This window comes from Pelophylax lessonae (assembly GCF_965119305.1).
Source record: "Pelophylax lessonae genome assembly, chromosome: 5".
Classification (NCBI taxonomy): Eukaryota; Metazoa; Chordata; class Amphibia; order Anura; family Ranidae; genus Pelophylax; species Pelophylax lessonae.
Window position 1 is genome coordinate 556107544 of NC_138772.1, and position 21501 is coordinate 556129044.

Here is a 21501-nt window from a genome sequence, read left to right on the forward strand (position 1 = left end):
CAACTCCTTCGGCAGGGGCCTTCTGTTCCAGACCTAGACGTTGATAGGCCTGCCTTAACATGGGATGAACTTTCAGAGTTGGGGCATCCTGTCCCTGGACTAGTTGTGTCAGCAATCGCCTGACTAGGTCAGTGTTGGTCCCTATAATGAGGGAACTCTTATTGGCCCCTGGTGGGCGAGGGCATACCACTGCTAAAGTATCGAAGGTTTCAGCTTTGCCGGCCAAGGAGGGGTCAAAAGTTAATTTGATTGGCAAATACCCGTCATAGGGAAAACTTTGTGTTCCAATACCCCATATCTCCAGGTCTTCCAGCCTCTGCAGGGGCAGATGTTTGAGGTGTCTATCGTAGAAATCCCTATACAGGAGAGTCACCTGGGCTCCTGTGTCCAGTAAAGCCTTTGTATAAATTCCTTCCACTTGGATTGAGACTACAGGGGAAGGCCCCACTAGCTTGACAGGAAATTCTTTTGGAGTAGCCCTTCTGCCGGGCTCAGCTACCTGCACCCGTACTCCTTTCCTTTTTGAGTTTCTACCGGGCCTCATCTCCTCCTGGGCCTGGTGTGCATTGATTTCCCGCCTCTTATCGGCCCAAGTCGTGGAATGAGAGGCATTTAAAGAGGGCCTTACTCCCTGACTGTGGCTCTTAAATTTAAGGGATCTCTTGGAGTCCATTAAAACTGTTGGGCGCCCGGTTGACTCCTTCACCGGAGCCCTCTGAAGTTTTCCGCCGGCTTGCGGTGTTTGAAGGCAGCCTCCTCTGGACTGGGACATACTCCTCTGACATGCCCTACCCCTCCACAATTGAAACAGGTTATCGGCCTCCTAGGTTTCTGTTCTGGTTCAACACTGGAACTAGGGTGTTTAGCAGGCTTCTCTTCTGTGTTTCTATTAGATAGAGCAGATGCCTGACTGTTCAGGATGGATACCATTTCTATTAGCTGTGACACCTGAGTCTTTAAGAGCTCAACTTGTGAGTCGCCTTCTTCCGCACTTATCACTCTAACTCGGGCGGTTGTTTCCCGTTCTTGGCTCTTCCTTTTGTTATCCAACATGACCTCTTCTTCCCGGACCATCCTGATCAGATCAGGGTACTCCAGGATGCCACCGTCCTGGCGAGTTCGCAACAGTATAGCAATAGGGTCCAGAGGTTGAGCTCCCCTCAGCACCTGTTGTGCTCGAGTCTCATCCACCTTCCGGGGATCCAACCCTTTTTTTAACAGAATCTGATGTATGATCCTATCCAGACGCCCGATGAATTCAGACAGTTTTTCTCCTTCCTTCTGGTAACAGTGCTCCAGTTGGTAAAGAAGTTCAGTAACCTTTTCTGTCCGGCCAAACACATCTTGTAGAATATCCAGATAGTCTTGTGCAGTACAATCCTTCTTGCTTAGCTTGAGGTTGCGTACGGCCTCCAATGCAGGCCCCTTCAAACTCTCTGTGATTCGCTGCTTCTTATGCTGTTCTGGTATCTCCCACTCCTCCAAGGCCTGAGTAGCGTTATCTAGCCACTCCTCGAATCCATCTTCCACTGAGGGTACAGGTTGCTTCCCAGAAAAAGTCCTGAGCTTCCTGTATCCAGCCATCAGATAGTTTGGAGGATCCTTGTTACATTTGGCTACTATTTCCCCCAGGACAGCGCATAGTTCTGAGCTAAGGGTAGTCAAAGGTGGTGCACTGAATCCCTCCTTTTTGGCACTTTCTTCTGTGCTCAGTCCCCCTGTAGTAGTGGGTATAGGGTCTTCCTCTTCACCTTCTGGATGTATCAGGAATAACTCTACTTGATCTATAGTTTTTATGCTGGTGCACTTGAAGTGATCTGGGACCCCCTTCTTCCATTCACACAATGCGTAGGTGTGTTGATTGGTGGTATCTGTCCTCATGTCCATCACCCAAAGTTTCCTGTCCTTGGAATATGTTCTCAGAACTGAGAGTAGTTGTTCCTCTGTCCAGTTCTCTCCCTTGATTCCAATCACCAGACCATGGCCGATAAGGACATTTTCTTCTCTGCACCACCGGGCTGCAGCGGCAGGGTCCATTTCTGTGCGAACAGCGATTTTTTCACTGAGAGGGAACTGTTGCAGGACCGTAGATATCCCGGACGAGCCCCCACGTGTAGCACCACCCCCGCAGGAGCTGCTGATTAGATTATTGGGTCTACGTCCTGCCTTCCAACCCCTGAAATTGGCTCGAACCCTCCCTAGGCACAACTGACACGAAATGAGACTATAATACCAAATGGCTACAGGAGAACACAGTTCAGGATATATCACCCCAATAAGTAATAATAACTTGTTACCTTTCTCCAGCCGCAGTCCCTCTGGGTGACACAAGGTGCAACACACAGACTTTTGCTTAACCAAAGTAGCTTTACTGAGAGTTAAAGTACAAGTTGACTCCAAAAGACATCACAAGAGTCAACTAAGAAAGATAAAGTTATTGACACAATAATAAACAATATAATTAAGATAGCTATTTTTGTCTACTTATGCAACTAAAAGATAACTCATAGGCTTTCTTTTACCCAATTCAGGCTATACTTTACACACGTCTAGTCTCTTGTATCAGGTAGGCAGAACCTATTTGAATCCCATACACAGTTCCTTCCTTTTGGTTTGGAATCTTCGCTAGCAATCGTTGGTGCACAAGCTATTTGTAATCCAAAGGTAAGGATATATAGTCAAAAGGGGTGAGAAAAAAAAGGTTACAATCACCCGCAATGTTACTGCGTAATTGGGCGTATTAAGACACCTTATGTACTTGTGTTTAAATGCTTAGTCTCCTGGAAGGTGCACTAGGCCGCTGAGTGTACTGCGTACTATCTGAAGTGTAGTTAGCACCGGCTAAAGTTAATTTCTTCCAAGCGAGAAACAGATTTGGGCATGTGCCCTGCTCACCAAACGGCCTCTTTCTTCCCGAGCTCTCCACCTCCGATTTCTGTCACCAGCCGCGCTTGTGGTTAGATGTGGGCAACACCAGTCTCTGCAGAGCATCAATGGGTTCTCTGGGAAGGCTCCTTTACTGAAGATGAAATGCTTCCACTCCGTCACTTCAGGCTCAGGCTTCAGGCCTAGTCCGCAGCATCAGCCCACAGCACTTGCTTCCTTCTAGCTGTTGTGTCAGGAGACAAGAGAGAGAGCCTGGCTCCTCCCTTCCTTTATAAAGCTTCCCCCAAAAGGCTGTGCGGTGAAGCAATGCACCCTGGTGTTCCAACTGAATTGTGGGTATCGTAGTATCTGATGAACATCACCAAGCTGCAGTGTGGCAGTTTGGCCACTAGAAACTTCTGATGAAAACCACCAAGCTGCAGTGTGGCAGTTTGGCCACTAGATGGAGCCGAGTTCCTTCAAAATGTTATACAGTCTACTAATAAACAATTGTAAATGGGAGGATGCCCGCTACATATATATATATATAGGTACTTCAGTTTATGTCAGTATTGCTGAAAAAAACGGTGTGGGGCCCCCCCAGTCCATACCAGGCCCCTCAGGTCTGGTATGGATTGTAAGGAGGACCCCGCGCCAAATTAAAAAAAAACGGCATGGGGTTCCCCCTAAGATCCATACCAGACCCTTTTCTGAGCACACAGCCTGGCTGGCCAGGATGGGGGTGGGGGCGAGCAAGCACTCCCCTCCTGAACCATGCCAGGCCACATACCCTGAACATGGGTTGGTGGGTGCTTTTGGGGCAGGGGGGGGCTCGGCCCCCCCACCCCAAATCACCTTGCCTCCATGTTGATGGGGACAGCGGTCTCTTCCCCACAACCCTGGGCTTTGGTTGTGGGGGTCTGCGGGGGGGGGCTTATCGGAATCTGGAAGCCCCCTTTAATAAGGGGGCCCCCAGATCCCGGCCCCCCCATGTGAATGGATATGGAGTACATGTACCCCTACCCCTTCACCAAAAACATGTACAAAAAAAATAAAGACAAAAGCCAGTTTTGGAAAAGTCCTTAAAAAATAAAAAAGTCTCCCCCGATTATCAGTCGCCCATCCAAAAAAAAAAAAAAAGAAGCTCCTGCTTCTACGGACGCTTCCCGCGCTATGAGCTTTTGAGTTTTGAGTTTGAAAACTCTTTTATAGGGATCTGACGTCACGAGCCTCCCCGCAATGTACTGCTCAGATGTCATGCAATTTATTCACTGCACCTGAGCATTGTGGGGTGGCTCATGACGTCCGATCCCTATAAAAGAGCTGTCAAACTCAAAACAGCTCATAGCGCGGGAAGCGTCAGCAGGAGCTTCTTTTTTTTTTTTTTTCGGGCGGGCGGGTGACTGATAATCGGGGGATACTTTTTTTATTTTTTAATAGAGGACTTGTCCAAAACTGGCTTTTGTCTTTATTTTTTTTTTGTACACTTTTTTGGTGAATGGGTAAGGGTACGATGTACCCCATATCTATTCACATGGGGGGGCCTGGGATCTGGGGCCCCCTTGTTAAAGGCAGCTTCCAGATTCCGATAAGCCCCCCCTTGCAGACCTCCACAACCACAGCTCAGGGTTGTGGGGAAGAGACCCCTGTCCCTATGTTGAGGGCATGTGGCCTGGTATGGTTCAGGAGGGGGGAGGAGGGGCGCTTGCTCGTCCCCACCCCCATCCTGGCCAGCCAGGCTGTGTGCTCAGGTAAGGGTCTGGTATGGATTTTTTGGGGGAATTTAGGTGGGGCTTTCTTTTTTATAACTACACCCCATAGTGGAAAACCAAGTTTTAACAATATAAACACCCTGTATACATATCAGCATACATTTATAGTTTGAACCAGGACATGTATGCAGCATGGGTATTGTTTAAAACAATCTCAACAGCTGCTATTTCATCTGAAATGCTAACTGCCTGGCTGTTTCTGGTTTCAATAATAGCAGAAGCCTATATAATCCTCTTATGGCAGGTATACTTTAAGTGCTATGTCCTGTTTTGCAGGTTTCAAAGCCACTGATGGCGCTGAGTCTGGATGACATTTCTGCTGGTGAGAATGGAGGATCAGACAGTAACGGAAGGCCAGTTTACAGCTCAGTTGGCTCAAGCCAAAGAGTACCCGAGAACATATCTTCAGATGACTCAACCTCCATCAAAAAACACCCCAGGAGCAACATCGCAGCTAACCTAAATTTTCATTCTGCACCACACAAGAAGATACCTGCTGATGAGGACAAAAAAAGAGGCAGGAGCTCACCATTACCCAGTAATGAAAAACCAGCTGATAGTTCAGGATTAGCCGGTCACACAACATTTGCCAGCACACAATTTAGAGAAGACTGGCCTGAATCCAGACAACTCAAGGACACTTTTGCAGCTGACTCCAGCTCCAGTCAAAGTAAACCCAATGGCACCATTGCAGAAGGATTCATCTCCAATCCAAAACATCCTATCGGAGATGGATCTGACTTCAACCCTGGGAAACCCAAGAACACATCTACAGAAGAATTAAACTCAAACCCAAAAAATTTCAATAGCAACATCAGAGATAGCACCAAACTCAACTCTGGACAACCCAAGAACACCTCCACAGAGGAATTAAGCTCAAACTCAAAACATTCAAAGAGCACCATCAGAGATAGCACCAAATTCAACTATGGACAACCCAAGAACACATCTACAGTTATATTAAGCTCAAACCCAAAAAATTCAAAGATAGCCACTGGAGATAGCACCAAATTTAGCTCTGGACAACCCAAGAACGCATCTACAGATGAATTAAACTTGAACCCAAAAATTCCCAAGAACCTCCTTGGAGATAGTGCCAGTTTTAAGCCTGGAAATCCTCAAAACTTCTCTCCAGATGAATTCTTTTTAAACCCGAGAAACCTGGAGGATTTGACTTCAAGCTCATCTAATCCCTCATCCCTCATGGCAGCCGGATTGTCATCTTTAAGCTCTCCAAATGTTAATTCATTAACAGCAAATAATTCCAAAAATCATCTGGACCAAAACCCTCTCTCTACAGAGTTCCTTGTGGATCCGGCAGCTCACACTTACATAAGTGTATTTATGAAAGACAAGATCAGTGATATTCTGGGCCAGTCTAGTGTGGAAATGAAAACAGAGACCGATGACGGGTATAACAGGGTCATCCTGACAACCAAATCACCCCATCTGTCCCAGCACTTCTACAAAGCCGCTCATGAAATCTCCGACATCTTTATAAAATGCCAATGTTTTCTCAGAGTTGAAAGCATCGACTTGCCCAATATTTCCTCTGATGTGAACAAAGAAATGCAGTTTTATCTCTATCAATGTGGCATCTGGTCAATGTCAAATGGGAAGAGGCTACAAATGATTGGCCCATATGAAGACATTGTTAGGTTCATGAAAAAATGGACATCAGCTTGGGGTGACTTTGCAAGATTTTGACATGTTTTACAGGATGAAGTTTTTCCAGGTTCCTCGCCTCCCGGTGGTCAGAATGGACAAGATGCACCAATCCACAACTCACAACCAAAACGTGACACATGATGTCCACAGTCAGAGGGCGAGATCGGGGGAGCACAGTGAAGAACCGGGGGCCAGAGGAGGAAGCAGAGAGCTGGAAATTAGTTTTTTTATACACTGACTTACTAGGAGGCATCTTCAAAAAGTTTCCGCACTTTTATACAGTACATATAATAGAGTTAAAAAAGTGTGGAAACTTTTTGAAGAACCCTTGCATTACATGACATTATCAGTACAATTCCAGCTAGAACTTTTTTTGTACATACAGTCAGGGCTTTTTTTCAGCGGGAACGTGGGGGAACGCAGTTCCGGCACCTCTAGCACTGAATGCATGAAATGACAAGGGGTGTTGAGGTGTGCTTGAGGATCAATTGTTGCTGGGGTTCATTTGTTGATGGGAAGGATCTACTATAGAAGGAGGAGTCAACTGTTGGCTGCTGGAGGGTATATTGATGCTGGCTTCTAGGAGATCTACTGTTGCTTGAGGGGTCTATTAATGCTGTGATGGGTCCATTGTTGCTTGGGGGTTACTTTGCTGTGGGGGGGGGGTCTTTTGTTGCTGGGAAAAACTATTGTTGAAAGGGGGGTGTATTGTTGCAGGATACAGGGGATATATTTCATGGCTTATCAATAAAAAATTCCATAAAATTACTACAAAATGATGCCTGGTGGAACTGGGAGGTGAATATAGGGAGTAATCAAGGGATGGTGCTCAGAGGTTGGTAGGGGCGGAGACAAGGGGTGGCTTGAACGGGGAGTTCCTGTACCTTTTCTCTGAGAGAAGAAGCCCTGCATACAGTGCATCCGGAAAGTATTCACAGTGATTTACTTTTTTCACATTTTGTTAGGTTACGGCCTTATTCCAAAATTGATTGAATTCATTATTTTCCTCAAAATTCTACAAACAATCCCCCATAATCACAACGTGAAAGAAGTTTGTTTGAAATCTTTGCAAATTTATTGAAAATAAAAAATGGAAAAAATCCCATGTCCATAAGTATCACAGCCTTTGCTCAATACTTTGGTAAAGCACCTTTGGCACCAATTACAGCCTCAAATCTTTTTGAGTCTGATGCCACACACCTATTTTTGGGCAGTTTCTCCCATTCTTCTTCGCAGGACCACTCAAGCTCCATCAGGTTGGATGGGGGAGGGTCGGTGCACAGCCATTTTCAGATCTCTCCAGAGATGTTCAATCAGGTTCAAGTCTGGGCTCTGGCTGGGCCACTGAAGGACATTCACAGATTTGTCCCGTAGTCACTCCTTTGTTATCTTGGCTGTGTGCTTAGGGTCGTTGTCCTGTTGGAAGATGACCCTTCTCCCCAGTCTAAAGTCCAGAGCGCTCTGGAGCAGGTTTTCATTAAGAATATCTCTGTACATTGCTGCAATTATCTTTCCCTCCATCCTGACTAGTCTCCCAGTTCCTGCCGCTGAAAAAACATCCCCACAGCATGATGCTGCCACCACCATGCTTCACTGTAGTGATGGTATTGGCCAGGTGATGAGCAGTGCCTGGTTTCCTCCAGACATGACGCTTGTCAAAGAGTTCAATCTTTGTTTTATCAGACCAGAGAATTTTGTTTCACCTGGAGGTGCCTTTTGGCAAACTCCAGGGGGGCTGTCATGTGCCTTTTACTGAGGAGTGGCTTCCATCAGGCCACACCCATACAGGCCTGATTGGTGGAGTGATGCAGAGATGGTTGTTCTTCTGGAAGGTTCTCCTCTCTCCATCTGGTTCTTGGTCACCTCCCTGACTAAGGTCCTTCTACCCCCCCCCCCCCCCGATTGCTCAGTTTGGCCAGGTGGCCCGCTTTAGGAAGAGTCCTGGTGGTTCCAAACTTCTCCCATTTACGGATGATGGAGGCCACTGTGCTCATTGGGACCTTCAATGCTGCAGACATTTTTCTGTCCCCCTTCCCTCGATCTGTGCCTCCATACAATCCTGTCTCCGAGGTCTACAGACAATTCATTGGACTTCATGGCTTGGTTTGTGCCCTGACATGCACTGTTACCTGTGGGACCTTACATAGACAGGTGTGTGCCTTTCCAAATCATGGCCAATCAACTGAATTTACCACAGGTGGGCTCCAATCAAGTTGTAGAAACATCTCAAGGAGGATTAGTGGAAACAGGATGCACCTGAGCTCAGTTATGAGTGTCACAGCAAAGGGTGTGAATACTTATGTACATGAGATTTTTCTAGTTTTTTTATTTGTTATAAATTTGCAAAGATTTCACACAAACTTCCTTCACGTTGTCATTATGGGGGATTGTTTGTAGAATTTTGAGGAAAATAATGAATTTAATCCATTTTGGAATAAGGCTGTAATATAACAAAATGTGGATGAAGTGAAGCGCTGTGAATACTTTTCGGATGCACTGTAGGTATTATTGCTTTTTATGCAGCCAATGGGGAGATTTTCTATCACTTCCTGCGTCTTCACTGAAACAAGAAGTGCAAAAAAATCTCTACACCAGGGGCCCAGACAAAATTAGGTTAGTGAATAAGGATGAGAACATCTATCAGCTTCTAGTTTCTGTATGTGGACCATCTGAGGAGATCTCTTTCTGTCCTGATTGGGAACCAGGACAGGAAATTAGGTAAATTTCCTCATGATCCTAATAAATGGAAGAAATATCCCCTAATGCGGGGCAACACTCACTCTATGAAACGCGTCGAAAAATGGAAGGACACTCCACCACTGGTTACCACCTTTCCGTATCTCAGTAAACACGGTGAACATACACTGAACAAGATTATAAAATGCAACACTTTTGTTTTTGCCCCCATTTTTCATGAGCTGAACTTAAAGATCTAAGACTTTTTCTATGTACACAAAAGGCCGATTTCTCTCCAATATTGTTCACAAATCTGTCTAAATCTGTGTTAGTGATCACTTCTCCTTTGCCGAGATAATCCATCCACCTCACAGGTGTGGCATATCAAGATGCTGATTGGACAGCATGACTATTGCACAGGTGTGCCTTAGGCTGAACACAATAAAAGGCCACTCTAAAATGTGTAGTTTTACTGTATTGGGGGGGTCCGAATACCAGTCAGTATCTGGTGTGACCACCATTTGCCTCACGCAGTGCAACACATCTCCTTGGCATAGAGTGGATCAGGTTGGTGATTGGTTCCTGTGGAATGTTGATCCACTCCTCTTCAATGGCTGTGTGAAGTTGCTGGATATTGGCAGGACCTGGAACACGCTGTCCTATACGCCGATCCAACGCATCACAAATATGCTCAATGGGTGATCTGTCCGGTGAGTATGATAGCCATGCAAGAACTGGGATGTTTTCAGCTTCCAGGAATTGTGTACAGATCCTTGCAACATGGGGCCATGCATTATCATGCTGCAACATGAGGTGATGGTCGTGGATGAATGGCACAACAATGGGCCTCAGGATCTAGTCACAGTGTCTCTGTGCATTCAAAATGCCATCAATAAAATGCACCTGTGTTCACTGTCCATAACATACACCTGCCCATAACATAACCCCACCGCCACCATGGGCCACTCCATCCACAACGTACGCCTGCCCATACCATAACCCCACCACCACCATAGGCCACTCCATCCACAACGTACGCCTGCCCATACCATAACCTCACCGCCACCATGGGCCACTCCATCCACAATGTATGCCTGCCCATACCATAACCCCACCGCCACCATGGGCCACTCCATCCACAACATACGCCTGCCCATAGCATAACCCCACCACCACCATTGGCCACTCCATCCACAACGTACGCCTGCCCATACCATAACCCCACCACCACCATGGGCCACTCCATTCACAACGTACGCCTGCCCATACCATAACCCCACCGCCACCATGGGCCACTCCATCCACAACGTACGCCTGCCCATACCATAACCCCACCGCCACCATGGGCCACTCCATCCACAACGTACGCCTGCCCATACCATAACCCCATTGCCACCATGGGCCACTCCATCCACAACGTACGCCTGCCCATACCATAACCACACCGCCACCATGGGCCACTCCATCCACAACGTATGCCTGCCCATACCATAACCCCATCGCCACCATTGGCCACTCCATCCACAACGTACACCTGCCCATACCATAACCTCACCGCCACCATGGGCCACTCCATCCACAATGTATGCCTGCCCATACCATAACCCCACCGACACCATGGGCTACTCCATCCACAACGAACACCTGCCCATACCATAACCTCACCGCCACCATGGGCCACTCCATCCACAACGCTGACATCAGCAAACTGCTCACCCACACGACGCCATACACGCTGTCTGCCATCTGCCCTGTACAGTGAAAACTGGGATTGAAGAGAAGAGAACACCTCTCCAAAGTGCCAGACGACATTGAATGTGAGCATTTGCCTACTCAAGTTGGTTACGACGATGAACTGCAATCTGGTGGAGACCCCGATGAGGACGACGAGCATGCAGATGAGCTTCACTGAGACGGTTTCTGACAGTTTGTGCAGAATTTCTTTGGTTACAATTACTTTCCTTGGATTGACTGAGGATTCCTTGCCGGTGAAGACTAGTGAAGCCTCACTCTTCCAGGAGACTCTTGCAATCTAGCGTAAAGGGGGCCCCCGTTAGTATACAGAGTGCACTCTGATATTTGTCAGTGCAGAGACACTATTAATGTTAAAGAGTTATTACTGCTACAGTTATTCTTTAGGCACTGTCTACCTTAATTTGTGGTCACTCTCCATTTACCTCAAAACACAGAGTATTTACAGTATTACAGGGTACTAACCCTCTAGAAAATAAATGTATACATACAGTCAGGTCCATAAATATTGGGACATGGACACAATTCTAATCTTTTTGGCTCTATACACCACCACAATGGATTTGAAATGAAACAAACAAGATGTGCTTTAACTGCAGACTCTCAGCTTTAATTTTAGTGTATTTACATCCAAATCAGGTGAAAGGTGTAGGAATTACAACAGTTTGTATATGTGCACTTTTTAAGGGACCAAAAGTAATGGGACAATTGGCTGCTCAGCTTTTCCATGGCCAGGTGTGTGTTATTCCCTCATTATCCCATTTACAAGGAGCAGATAAAAGGTCCAGAGTTCATTTCAAGTGTGCTATTTGCATTTGGAATCTGTTACTGCCAAATCTCAATATGAGATCCAAAGAGCTGTCACTATCAGTGAAGCAAGCCATCATTAGGCTGAAAAAACAAAACAAACCCATCAGAGAGATAGCAAAAACATTAGGTGTGGCCAAATCAACTGTTTGGAACATCCTTAAAAAGAAAGAACGCACCGGTGAGCTCAGCGACACCAAAAGACCCGGAAGACCACGGAAAACAACTGTGGTGGATGACAGAAGAATTCTTTCCCTGGTGAAGAAAACACCCTTCACAACAGTTGGCCAGATCAAGATCACTCTCCAGGAGGTAGGTGTATGTGTGTCAGATCAAGACCACTCTCCAGGAGGTAGGTGTATGTGTGTCAGATCAAGAACACTCTCCAGGAGGTAGGTGTATGTGTGTCAGATCAAGAACACTCTCCAGGAGGTAGGTGTATGTGTGTCAGATCAAGAACACTCTCCAGGAGGTAGGTGTATGTGTGTCAGATCAAGAACACTCTCCAGGAGGTAGGTGTATGTGTGTCAGATCAAGATCACTCTCCAGGAGGTAGGTGTATGTGTGTCAGATCAGGAACACTCTCCAGCAGGTAGGTGTATGTGTGTCAAAGTCAACAATCAAGAGAAGACTTCACCAGAGTGGATACAGAGGGTTCACCACAAGATGTAAACCATTGGTGAGCCTCAAAAACAGGAAGGCCAGATTAGAGTTTGCCAAACAACATCTAAAAAAGCCTTCACAGTTCTGGAACAACATCCTATGGACAGATGAGACCGAGATCAACTTGTACCAGAGTGATGGGAAGAGAAGAGTATGGAGAAGGAAAAGAACTGCTCATGATCCAAAGCATACCACCTCATCAGTGAAGCATGGTGGTGGTAGTGTCATGGTGTGGGCATGTATGGCTGCCAATGGAACTGGTTCTCTTGTATTTATTGATGATGTGACTGCTGACAAAAGTAGCAGGATGAATTCTGAAGTGTTTCGGGCAATATTATCTGCTCCCATTCAGCCAAATGCTTCAGAACTCATTGGAAGGCGCTTCACAGTGCAGATGGACAATGACCCGAAGCATACTGCGAAAGCAACCAAAGAGTTTTTTAAGGGAAAGAAGTGGAATGTTATGCAATGGCCAAGTCAATCATCTGACCTGAATCCGATTGAGCATGCATTTCACTTGCTGAAGACAAAACTGAAGGGAAAATGCCCCAAGAACAAGCAGGAACTGAAGACAGTTGCAGTAGAAGCCTGGCAGAGTATCACCAGGGATGAAACCCAGCGTCTGGTGATGTCTATGCGTTCCAGACTTCAGGCTGTAATTGACTGCAAAGGATTTGCATCCAAACATTAAAAAGTGAAAGTTTGATTTATGATTGTTAATCTGTCCCATTACTTTTGGTCCCTTAAAAAAGTGGGAGGCACATATACAAACTGTTGTAATTCCTACACCTTTCACCTGATTTGGATGTAAATACCCTCAAATTAAAGCTGAAAGTCTGCAGTTAAAGCACATCTTGTTTGTTTCATTTCAAATCCATTGTGGTGGTGTATAGAGCCAAAAAGATTAGAATTGTGTCGATTTCCCAATATTTATGGACCTGACTGTATATATATATATATATATATATATATATATGTGGGGAATGTATCTTTGATCCTGAGTGCTGAACCCTGCTTAAAGCGGAGTTCTGGTCTCAAAATTGACTTTTCACCATCCGCTTGCTGTAATGTAGCTGAAAAAGAATTGGATAATTTAAATTTTTTTTTTTATTTACTTACCTTATTTTTGAAGAAAATATACTTACCTTCCTTCCACTTCCTCCCTCTGCGGCCGCGGCCCGCGCCGTCTCTTCCAGTTTGCAGAGACGACAACTCCTGGGAGATGAACGTCATCGCTCCCAGGAGTCAATGCGCCTGCACCGGCCCTGCTCGCCACTTCCGGTGCAGGCGCGGCATTCCCTGCTAAACAGCTTCTGGGCATGCCCAGAAGCTGTGCAGGGATGACGCGCCTGCACCGGAAGTGACGAGCGGGACCGATGCAGGCGCATTCTGGGAGTCCGACGTCACCGAAGAGGACGCGCTGGCTTCAGCTGCCCACACCTGAGATAGCAGCTCTGGACAAGACATTTTCAAGGTAAGTATTTCTTCTTGCAGGTAAGTGCGACCCGGGGACAGTTCAGAGGCTATCCATTGTGTAATGTACTAGCCCTGACTGTCCCGGGGTATTTTCATCGAAAAAATTTTTTTTGGAGGCCGGAACTCCGCTTTAAGTTATCGGTTGGGGATTCAGGATCAATATTACCATTGATGATTTGTATCGTTACTGACTCTGTGCATTCTTTAACTTCAACGCAATGATCAGTAAATTCAATTCTTTCTTGCACTCCTCTTGTGGCTCATTTACAATGACGGAACCAATAGTGTCAGTTGGGTTAGAGAACGGCTCAGGGCAGCCGAAGTGAAGAGGATATACCTGTGCATACATTTAGGGGGACAGCTTGACACTCAGCTCACACACAACAACCTTCCCTGTTCTATTGTCAGCCTTGTTGGGCGTTTTCCTTCTGTGGGACGGACTTTATTCTTCATCTGATTTTGTAGCGTTTATTGTGAGATCCGGACAGATATTAGGCCTCATGCACACAGGACATTTTTGGAGCTGCTGTCAGCAGCGTCAGACGGTTTTTTTTGCAGCTGCAGAACGCCCATCCATGTTATTCTATAGCCTCATACACACATTGAGCTTTTAGGAGCTCCAAGTGGCATAGGCGTTTTACAACTCCAAAAAAACCCCAGGAACTGTGCGTTCTGGAGCTGCAGCGTCAAGCTGTAAAAACGTCTGACGCTGCTAAAGGCTGAATAACGTTGGTTAACGTGCGTTAGGCCACATTGTACGTTTTTTTTTCTTCCATTCAAAACCAATGGTTCCCTATAGGAGCCTATTGATTTGAATGGAAGGCGCACCGCAAGTCGGATCAGAATGATCCGACTTGCGGTGCGATTTGCGCTGTGAGAATCTTGAGGGGGAACTCCACGCCAAAATGGGGAAAAAAACAGCGTGGGGGTCCCCCCCAGGTTCCAAACCAGGCCCTTCGGGTCTGGTATGGAATTTGAGGGTAGCCCAACGCCGAAAAAACGGCTTGGGGTCCCCCCCCCAAAATCCATACCAGACCCTTATCCGAGCATGCAGCACGGCAGGCCAGGAAAGGGGAGGGGAGGAGCGAGCGGCCCCACCCCCCCTGGACCATACCAGGCCACACGCCCTCAACATGGGGGGGTGTTGGTGCTTTGGGGCAGGGGGGCTCTGCACCCCCCACCTCAAAGCACCTTGCCCCCATGTTGATGAGGACAAGGGCCTCATCCCCACAACCCTGGCCGGTGGTTGTGGGGGTCTGCGGGCAGGGGGCTCATCGAAATCTGGAAGCCCCCTTTAACAAGGGTGGCCCCCCCAGATCCCAGACCCCCTCCCTATGTGAATGGGTATGGGGTACACTGTACCCCTACCCATTCACCCCATAAAAGGCAGTGTATGTAAATAATGACAGGAGACGTTTTGAAAAGTTTATTAAAAATCTTCATCCGGTCTTCTCCGCTCTGGTCTTCTCCCCTCCGCTCTTCTCCCCTCCGCTCTTCTGCCCTCTGCCCAGAAGAGCGGAGGGCAGAAGAGCGGAGGGCAGAAGAGCAGAGGGGAGAAGAGCGGAGCGGAGAAGAGCGGAGGGCAGAAGAGCAGAGGGGAGAAGAGTGTAGAGGAGAAGAGCGGAGCGGAGAAGACCGGATGAAGATTTTTAAGAAACCTTTCAAAACGTCTCCTGTCATTTACATACACTGCCTTTTATGGGGTGAATGGGTAGGGGTACAATGTACCCCATACCCATTCACATAGCGAGGGGGTCCGGGATTTGGGGGGCCACCCTTGTTAAAGGGAGCTTCCAGATTCCGATGAGCCCCCTGCCCGCAGACCCCCACAATTACCTGCCAGGGTTGTGGGGATGAAGCCCATGTCCTCATCAACATGGGGGCAAGGTGCTTTTAGGTGGGGGGTGCAGAGCCCCCCCTGTCCCAAAGCACCCACACCCCCCCATGTTGAGGGCGTGTGGCCTGGTATGGTCCAGGGGGGGGGTTGGAGCGCTCGCTTGTTTCCCCTTTCCTGGCCTGCCGGGCTGCATGCTCGGATAAGGGTCTGGTATGGATTTTGGGGGGGACCCCAAGCCGTTTTTTCGGCGTGGGGCTACCCTCAAATTCCATACCAGACCCGAAGGGCCTGGTTTGGAACCTGGGGGGGGGGGGACCCCCACGCAGTTTTTTTCCCCATTTTGGCGTGGAGTTCCCCCTCAAGATTCTCACAGCGCAAGTCGCACTGGCGGTGCGACTTCCATTCAAATCAATAGGCTCACATAGGGAACCATTTTGAATGGAGGCAGAAAAAACGCTGCTAAAAGCTACGTGGCAAACCTGCAATAACGCAAATGGACAAAGCTACTGAAAGCACGTTTAACAGCTGCTTTTTCCCGGCGTCAAGAAACAGCTTTGGAGCTCGTTTTTATGACGCCCTGTGTGCATGGAGCATAAAGACACAAATTACTGCAACAATGTAATCATCCATCCATCAATAAATCCAATCACTTCAAGAATTGTGTGCACCAGACTGTGACCTGCGATTAGCCTCTTGTAGTCCCTGCACAGCAGAGCTTAGACTGGGGAGGGAGAAGCTGTGAGTGATACAGAATGTCCAGCAGGAACAAGAAACATCATAATAGGAAGAGACAGCAAAGTGACAGAGAGATGAGCTCATCAGTCTGCTGCTTCTCCTTTCACTGTCCAATCACAGGCTGGGGGAGGGACAAGACCTGTAAGTGTTAAGGGGCAGAGACACAAACTTCTGCAGGAAATCTCCCCATTGTGGGAGGGGCAGAGACACAAACTACTGCAGGAAATCTCACCATTGTGGGAGGGGCAGAGATACAAACTATTGTAGGAAATCTCACCATTGTGGGAGGGGCAGAGACACAAACTACTGCAGAGAAATCTCACCATTGTGGGAGGGGCAGAGACACAAACTACTGCAAGGAAATCTCACCATTGTGGGAGGGGCAGAGACACAAACTACTGCGGGAAACCTCATCATTGTGGGAGGGGCAATGACACAAACTACCGCAGGAAATCTCACAATTGTGGGAGGGGCAGAGACCCGAACTACTGCAGGGAAATCTCACCATTGTGGGAGGGGCAGAGACACAAACTACTGCAGGGAAATCTCCCCATTGTGGGAGGGGCAGAGACACAAACTATTGCAGGAAATCTCACAATTGTGGGAGGGGCAGAGACACAAACTATTGCAGGAAATCTCACAATTGTGGGAGGGGCAGAGACACAAACTACTGCAGGAAATCTCACCAATGTGGGAGGGGCAGAGACACAAACTACTGCAGGGAAATCTCACAATTGTGGGAGGGGCAGAGACACAAACTATTGCAGGAAATCTCACAATTGTGGGAGGGGCAGAGACACAAACTACTGCAGGAAATCTCACCAATGTGGGAGGGGCAGAGACACAAACTACTGCAGGAAATCTCACCATTAAAGACATTGAGAGATATAAATCAGCAGAATCGGATATGTCAGTTTTGGGGTGGAGTTGTCCTTAATGTGGGTTGAAGATTTGTACCTGAATAGAGGAAGTGAGAGATGAGTAAATGTGACGCCACATTCAGACAGGGGTGGCAGGAAGCCCAACGATAGGAAACTGATTAGGTAATTAAGATGTATGTGGGGGAGGGGAGATTGTCTCACATTCGCTCTGCAGTTTTTCTTTCACCCAAATAAAAGTTAAATTGTCAAATTAAAATGTAGTTTTCCTTTAAAATGTATAAAAATGTCAATTCTGTCATTTCTCCGCCAAGCTGTTCCTTTATTTTAACGCCCAAAAAAAATATCCCTGCCATTCACACAGGATTATAGGTTATACTCGTCCCCCTGCTCCTGTAAGTGGCTCTTATCGCACCGCACGCGAGGAACCGCCTCTTTGATGTCCAAAGTCGCATGAGAAGTCGCACAAGTGTGATAGTCTCTGATATCTCCATAAAGAGAACCTGTCACCTAAACATACTATCACATAGGACGTCTGTTTGTGCCATTGTGATAGCAAAGCAATAAATTTAAATGAAAAAAAAAAAAAAAACGTTAAAAAAATTAAATTATATTAAAAATGATGAAAAAATGAAATGAAAATAAATAAATAAATAAATAAATAAATAAATAAATAAAACAAAATATATTTGAAATAATGCAACCCTCAAAATAGTGCAGAAAGAATTTTGAAGTGGGTGCGTCACATAGAAATGAACGGTACTCATTGGAAAACATGGTGTGCGACTTGTAATGCGTCAAGTCGCACAAGTGTGATGTCGGTACTTGATATCTCCATAAAGAGAACCTGTCACCTACACCTACTGTCACATAAGACGCCTGTTAGTCCCATTGTAATAGCAATAAAATTACATTTAAAAAAATATGTAAAAAAGTGTTAATTTTTGTTTTTATTATAATAAAAATGACCAAAAAAAATGATCAATTAATTTTAAATAATGCAACCCTCAAAATAGTGCATGAACTATTTTGAAGTGACTGCGACTTTAAGTGCCATTGTGATAGCACAACAGAAAAGTTAAATAAAAAAAATAAAAAAGTGGTAAATTATTTTTTTTATTTATAATAAAAATGATAAAAAAATTGTAAATAATTAAACTTTAAAATCCCTGATATCTCCATAAAGAGAGCCTGTCACCTACACCTGCTGTCACATAAGACGCCTGTTAGTCCCATTGTGATAGCAAAGCAATAAAGTTACATTTAAAAAATTATATAAAAAAATGTTAATTTTTATTGTAATAAAAATGACAAAAAAATTATCAATTATTTTTAAATAATGCAACCCTCAAAATAGTGCATGAACTATTTTGAAGTGACTGTGACTTTAGTCCCATTGTGATAGCAAAACAAAAAAGTTAAATAAAAAATAAATAAATATAAAAGTAACATTTTTTTATTTATAATAAAAATGATAAAAAAATTGTAAATAATTCAACTTTAAAATAGTGCGGAAACTATTCTGAAGTGGCTGAGACTTTAAGTCACACAGCTATGAACGGTACTCATTGAAAAACATGGAGTGAAACTTGTCATGCGACTTTGATGTCCAAAGTCGCATGAGAAGTCGCACAAGTGTGATAGTCTCTGATATCTCCGTAAAGAGAACCTGTCACCTACAGATACTATTACATAGGACGTCTGTTAGTCCCATTGTGATAGCAAAAGCAATCAATTTAAATGAAAAAAAAAGCGTTAAAAAAATTTAAATTATATTAAAAATTATATTAAAAATGATGAAAAAATGAAATGAAAAAAATAAATAAATAAATAAAACAAAATATATTTAAAATAATGCAACCCTCAAAATAGTGCAGAAAGAATTTTGAAGTGGGTGCGTCACATAGAAATGAACGGTACTCATTGGAAAACACGGGGTGCGACTTGTAATGCGTCAAGTCGCACAATTGTGATGTCAGTACTTGATATCTCCATAAAGAGAACCTGTCACCTACACCTACTGTCACATAAGACGCCTGTTAGTCCCATTGTAATAGCAATAAAATTAAATTTAAAAAATTGTGTAAAAAAGTGTTAATTTTTGTTTTTATTATAATAAAAATGACCAAAAAAAAAATGATCAATTAATTTTAAATAACGCAACCCTCAAAATAGTTCATGAACTATTTTGAAGTGACTGCGCCTTTAGGTCCCGTTGAGATAGCACAATAGAAAAGTTAAATAAAAAAAATAAAAAAGTGGTAAATTATTATTTTTTTTATTTATAATAAAAAAGATAAAAAAAATTGTAAATAATTAAACTTTAAAATCCCTGATATCTCCATAAAGAGAACCTGTCACCTACACCTACTGTCACATAAGACGCCTGTTAGTCCCATTGTGATAGCAAAGCAATAAAGTTACATTTAAAAAATTATATAAAAAAGTGTTAATTTTTATTGTAATAAAAATGACAAAAAAATGATCAATTCATTTTAAATAACGCAACCCTCAAAATAGTGCATGAACTATTCTGAAGTGGTTGCGACTTTAAGTCCCATTGTGATAGCAAAACAAAAAATTTAAATAAAAAAATATAAAAATAACAATTTTTTTATTTATAATAAAAATGATAAAAAAAATTGTAAATAATTCAACTTTAAAATAGTGCAGAAACTATTCTGAAGTGGCTGAGACTTTAAGTCACACAGCTATTAATGGTACTCATTGAAAAACATGGAGTGAAACTTGTCACGCGACTTTGATGTCCAAAGTCGCATGACAAATTGCACAAATGTGATATCAGTCTCTGATATCTCGATAAAGAGAACCTGTCTCCTACGCATACTATTACATAGGATGCCTGTTAGTCCCATTGTGATAGCAAAGCGATAAATTTAAATGAGAAAATAAAAAAGAAGTGGTAAAAAAAATGTGAATTATAATAAAAATAATTAAAAAAATTATAAATAAATTTTAAATAACGCACTACGTTGAAGTGGCTGCGACTTTAAGTCCCATTGTGATATCAAAGCAAAAAGTTAAATAATAAAATAAAATAAAAAAGTGATAAAATTCTTTTAATTATAATAAAAATGATAAAAAAAATTGTAAACAATTCAACTTATAAATAGTGCAGAAACTATTCTGAAGTGGCTGCAACTTTAAGTCGTACAGATATGAACGGTGCTCATTGTAAAGCACAAGGTGCGATTTTTCATGCGACCTTGATGTCCAGAGATGCATGAGAAGTTGCACAAGTGTGATACTAGTTTCTGATATCTCCATAAAGAGAACCTGTCACCTTCACATACATAAGATGCCTGTTTTTCCCATTCTGATAGCAAAGCAATAAAGTTCAATTAAAAAAATAAAATAAAAAAGTGTTAAAAAATGTGAATTATAATGAAAATGATAAAAAAAAAAAAAATTTTAAATAACGCAACCCCACAATATTGCATGATCTACAAAGTGCCTGCGACTTTAAGTGGCATAGATATGAATGGTACTCATTGAAAAACATGGGGTGCGACTTCTCAATGAAAAAATAAAATAAATTTTTTTTAAAAATGTTTAAATTATAAAAAATGCTAAAAAAAACTTATAAACAAAATTTTAATAACGCAACCTCAAAGTAGCGCACAAACTATTCTGAAACGCCTGCTACTTTAAGTCGCATAGATACAAAATGTACTCATTGAAAAGCATGGGGTGCGACTTGTGATGCGATTTTGATGTCCAAAGTTGAATGAGAAGTCGCAGAAGTGTGATATCAGTTCCTGATATCTCCATAAAGAGAACCTGTCACCTACACATACTATCACATAGGATGCCTGCTTGTTCAACTGTGATAGCAAAGCAATAAAGTTAAATGAAAAAAATAAAATAAAAAAGTAAAAAAAATTAAAAGAACTATAAAAAAATTATTTAAAAAATTATAAATATATTTTTGATAACGCAACCCCAAAATAGTGCATAAACTACGTTGAAGTGGCTGCGACTTTAAGCCCCACTGTGATAGCAAAACAATAAAGTTAAATGAAAAAATAAAATAAAGAAATTATTAAAAAAATTTAAATTATATTAAAAATGATTAAAAAAAGTATAAATATATTTTAAATAACGCAACTCCAAAATATTGCATGAACTACTTTGAAGTGGCTGCGACTTTAAGCCCCACTGTGATAGCAAAACAATAAAGTTAAATTAAAAAAAAAAACAAATAAAATAAAAAAGTGGTAACATTTTTAAATTATAATAAAAAATTATAAAAAAATGATAAATAAATTGTAAATAATGCAACTTTAAAATATTGTACAAACTATTCTGAAGTGGCTGCGACTGTAAGTCACACAACTATGAATGGTACTCA

The 21501-nt window shown here is 43.7% G+C and overlaps 1 protein-coding gene and 1 long non-coding RNA gene across 2 annotated transcripts in view; both read left to right on the plus strand.

Moving 5' to 3' along the window:
• The window catches only part of LOC309556745 (uncharacterized protein), a gene marked incomplete at its 5' end in the record, with an annotated part of 41614 nt that extends 35256 nt beyond the window's left edge, over positions 1-6358 (plus strand). Inside the window, one exon of the mRNA XM_082259233.1 lies at positions 4914-6358. Within this exon, the coding sequence (XP_082115359.1) occupies positions 4914-6344 (1431 nt within the window). The 3' untranslated portion in view covers positions 6345-6358. The remainder of the gene's footprint in view (positions 1-4913) is intronic.
• LOC309556750 overlaps positions 1-21501 on the plus strand; it is a 489144-nt gene that overhangs the window by 102030 nt on the left and 365613 nt on the right. The gene's annotated exons all lie outside the window — the stretch shown is intronic.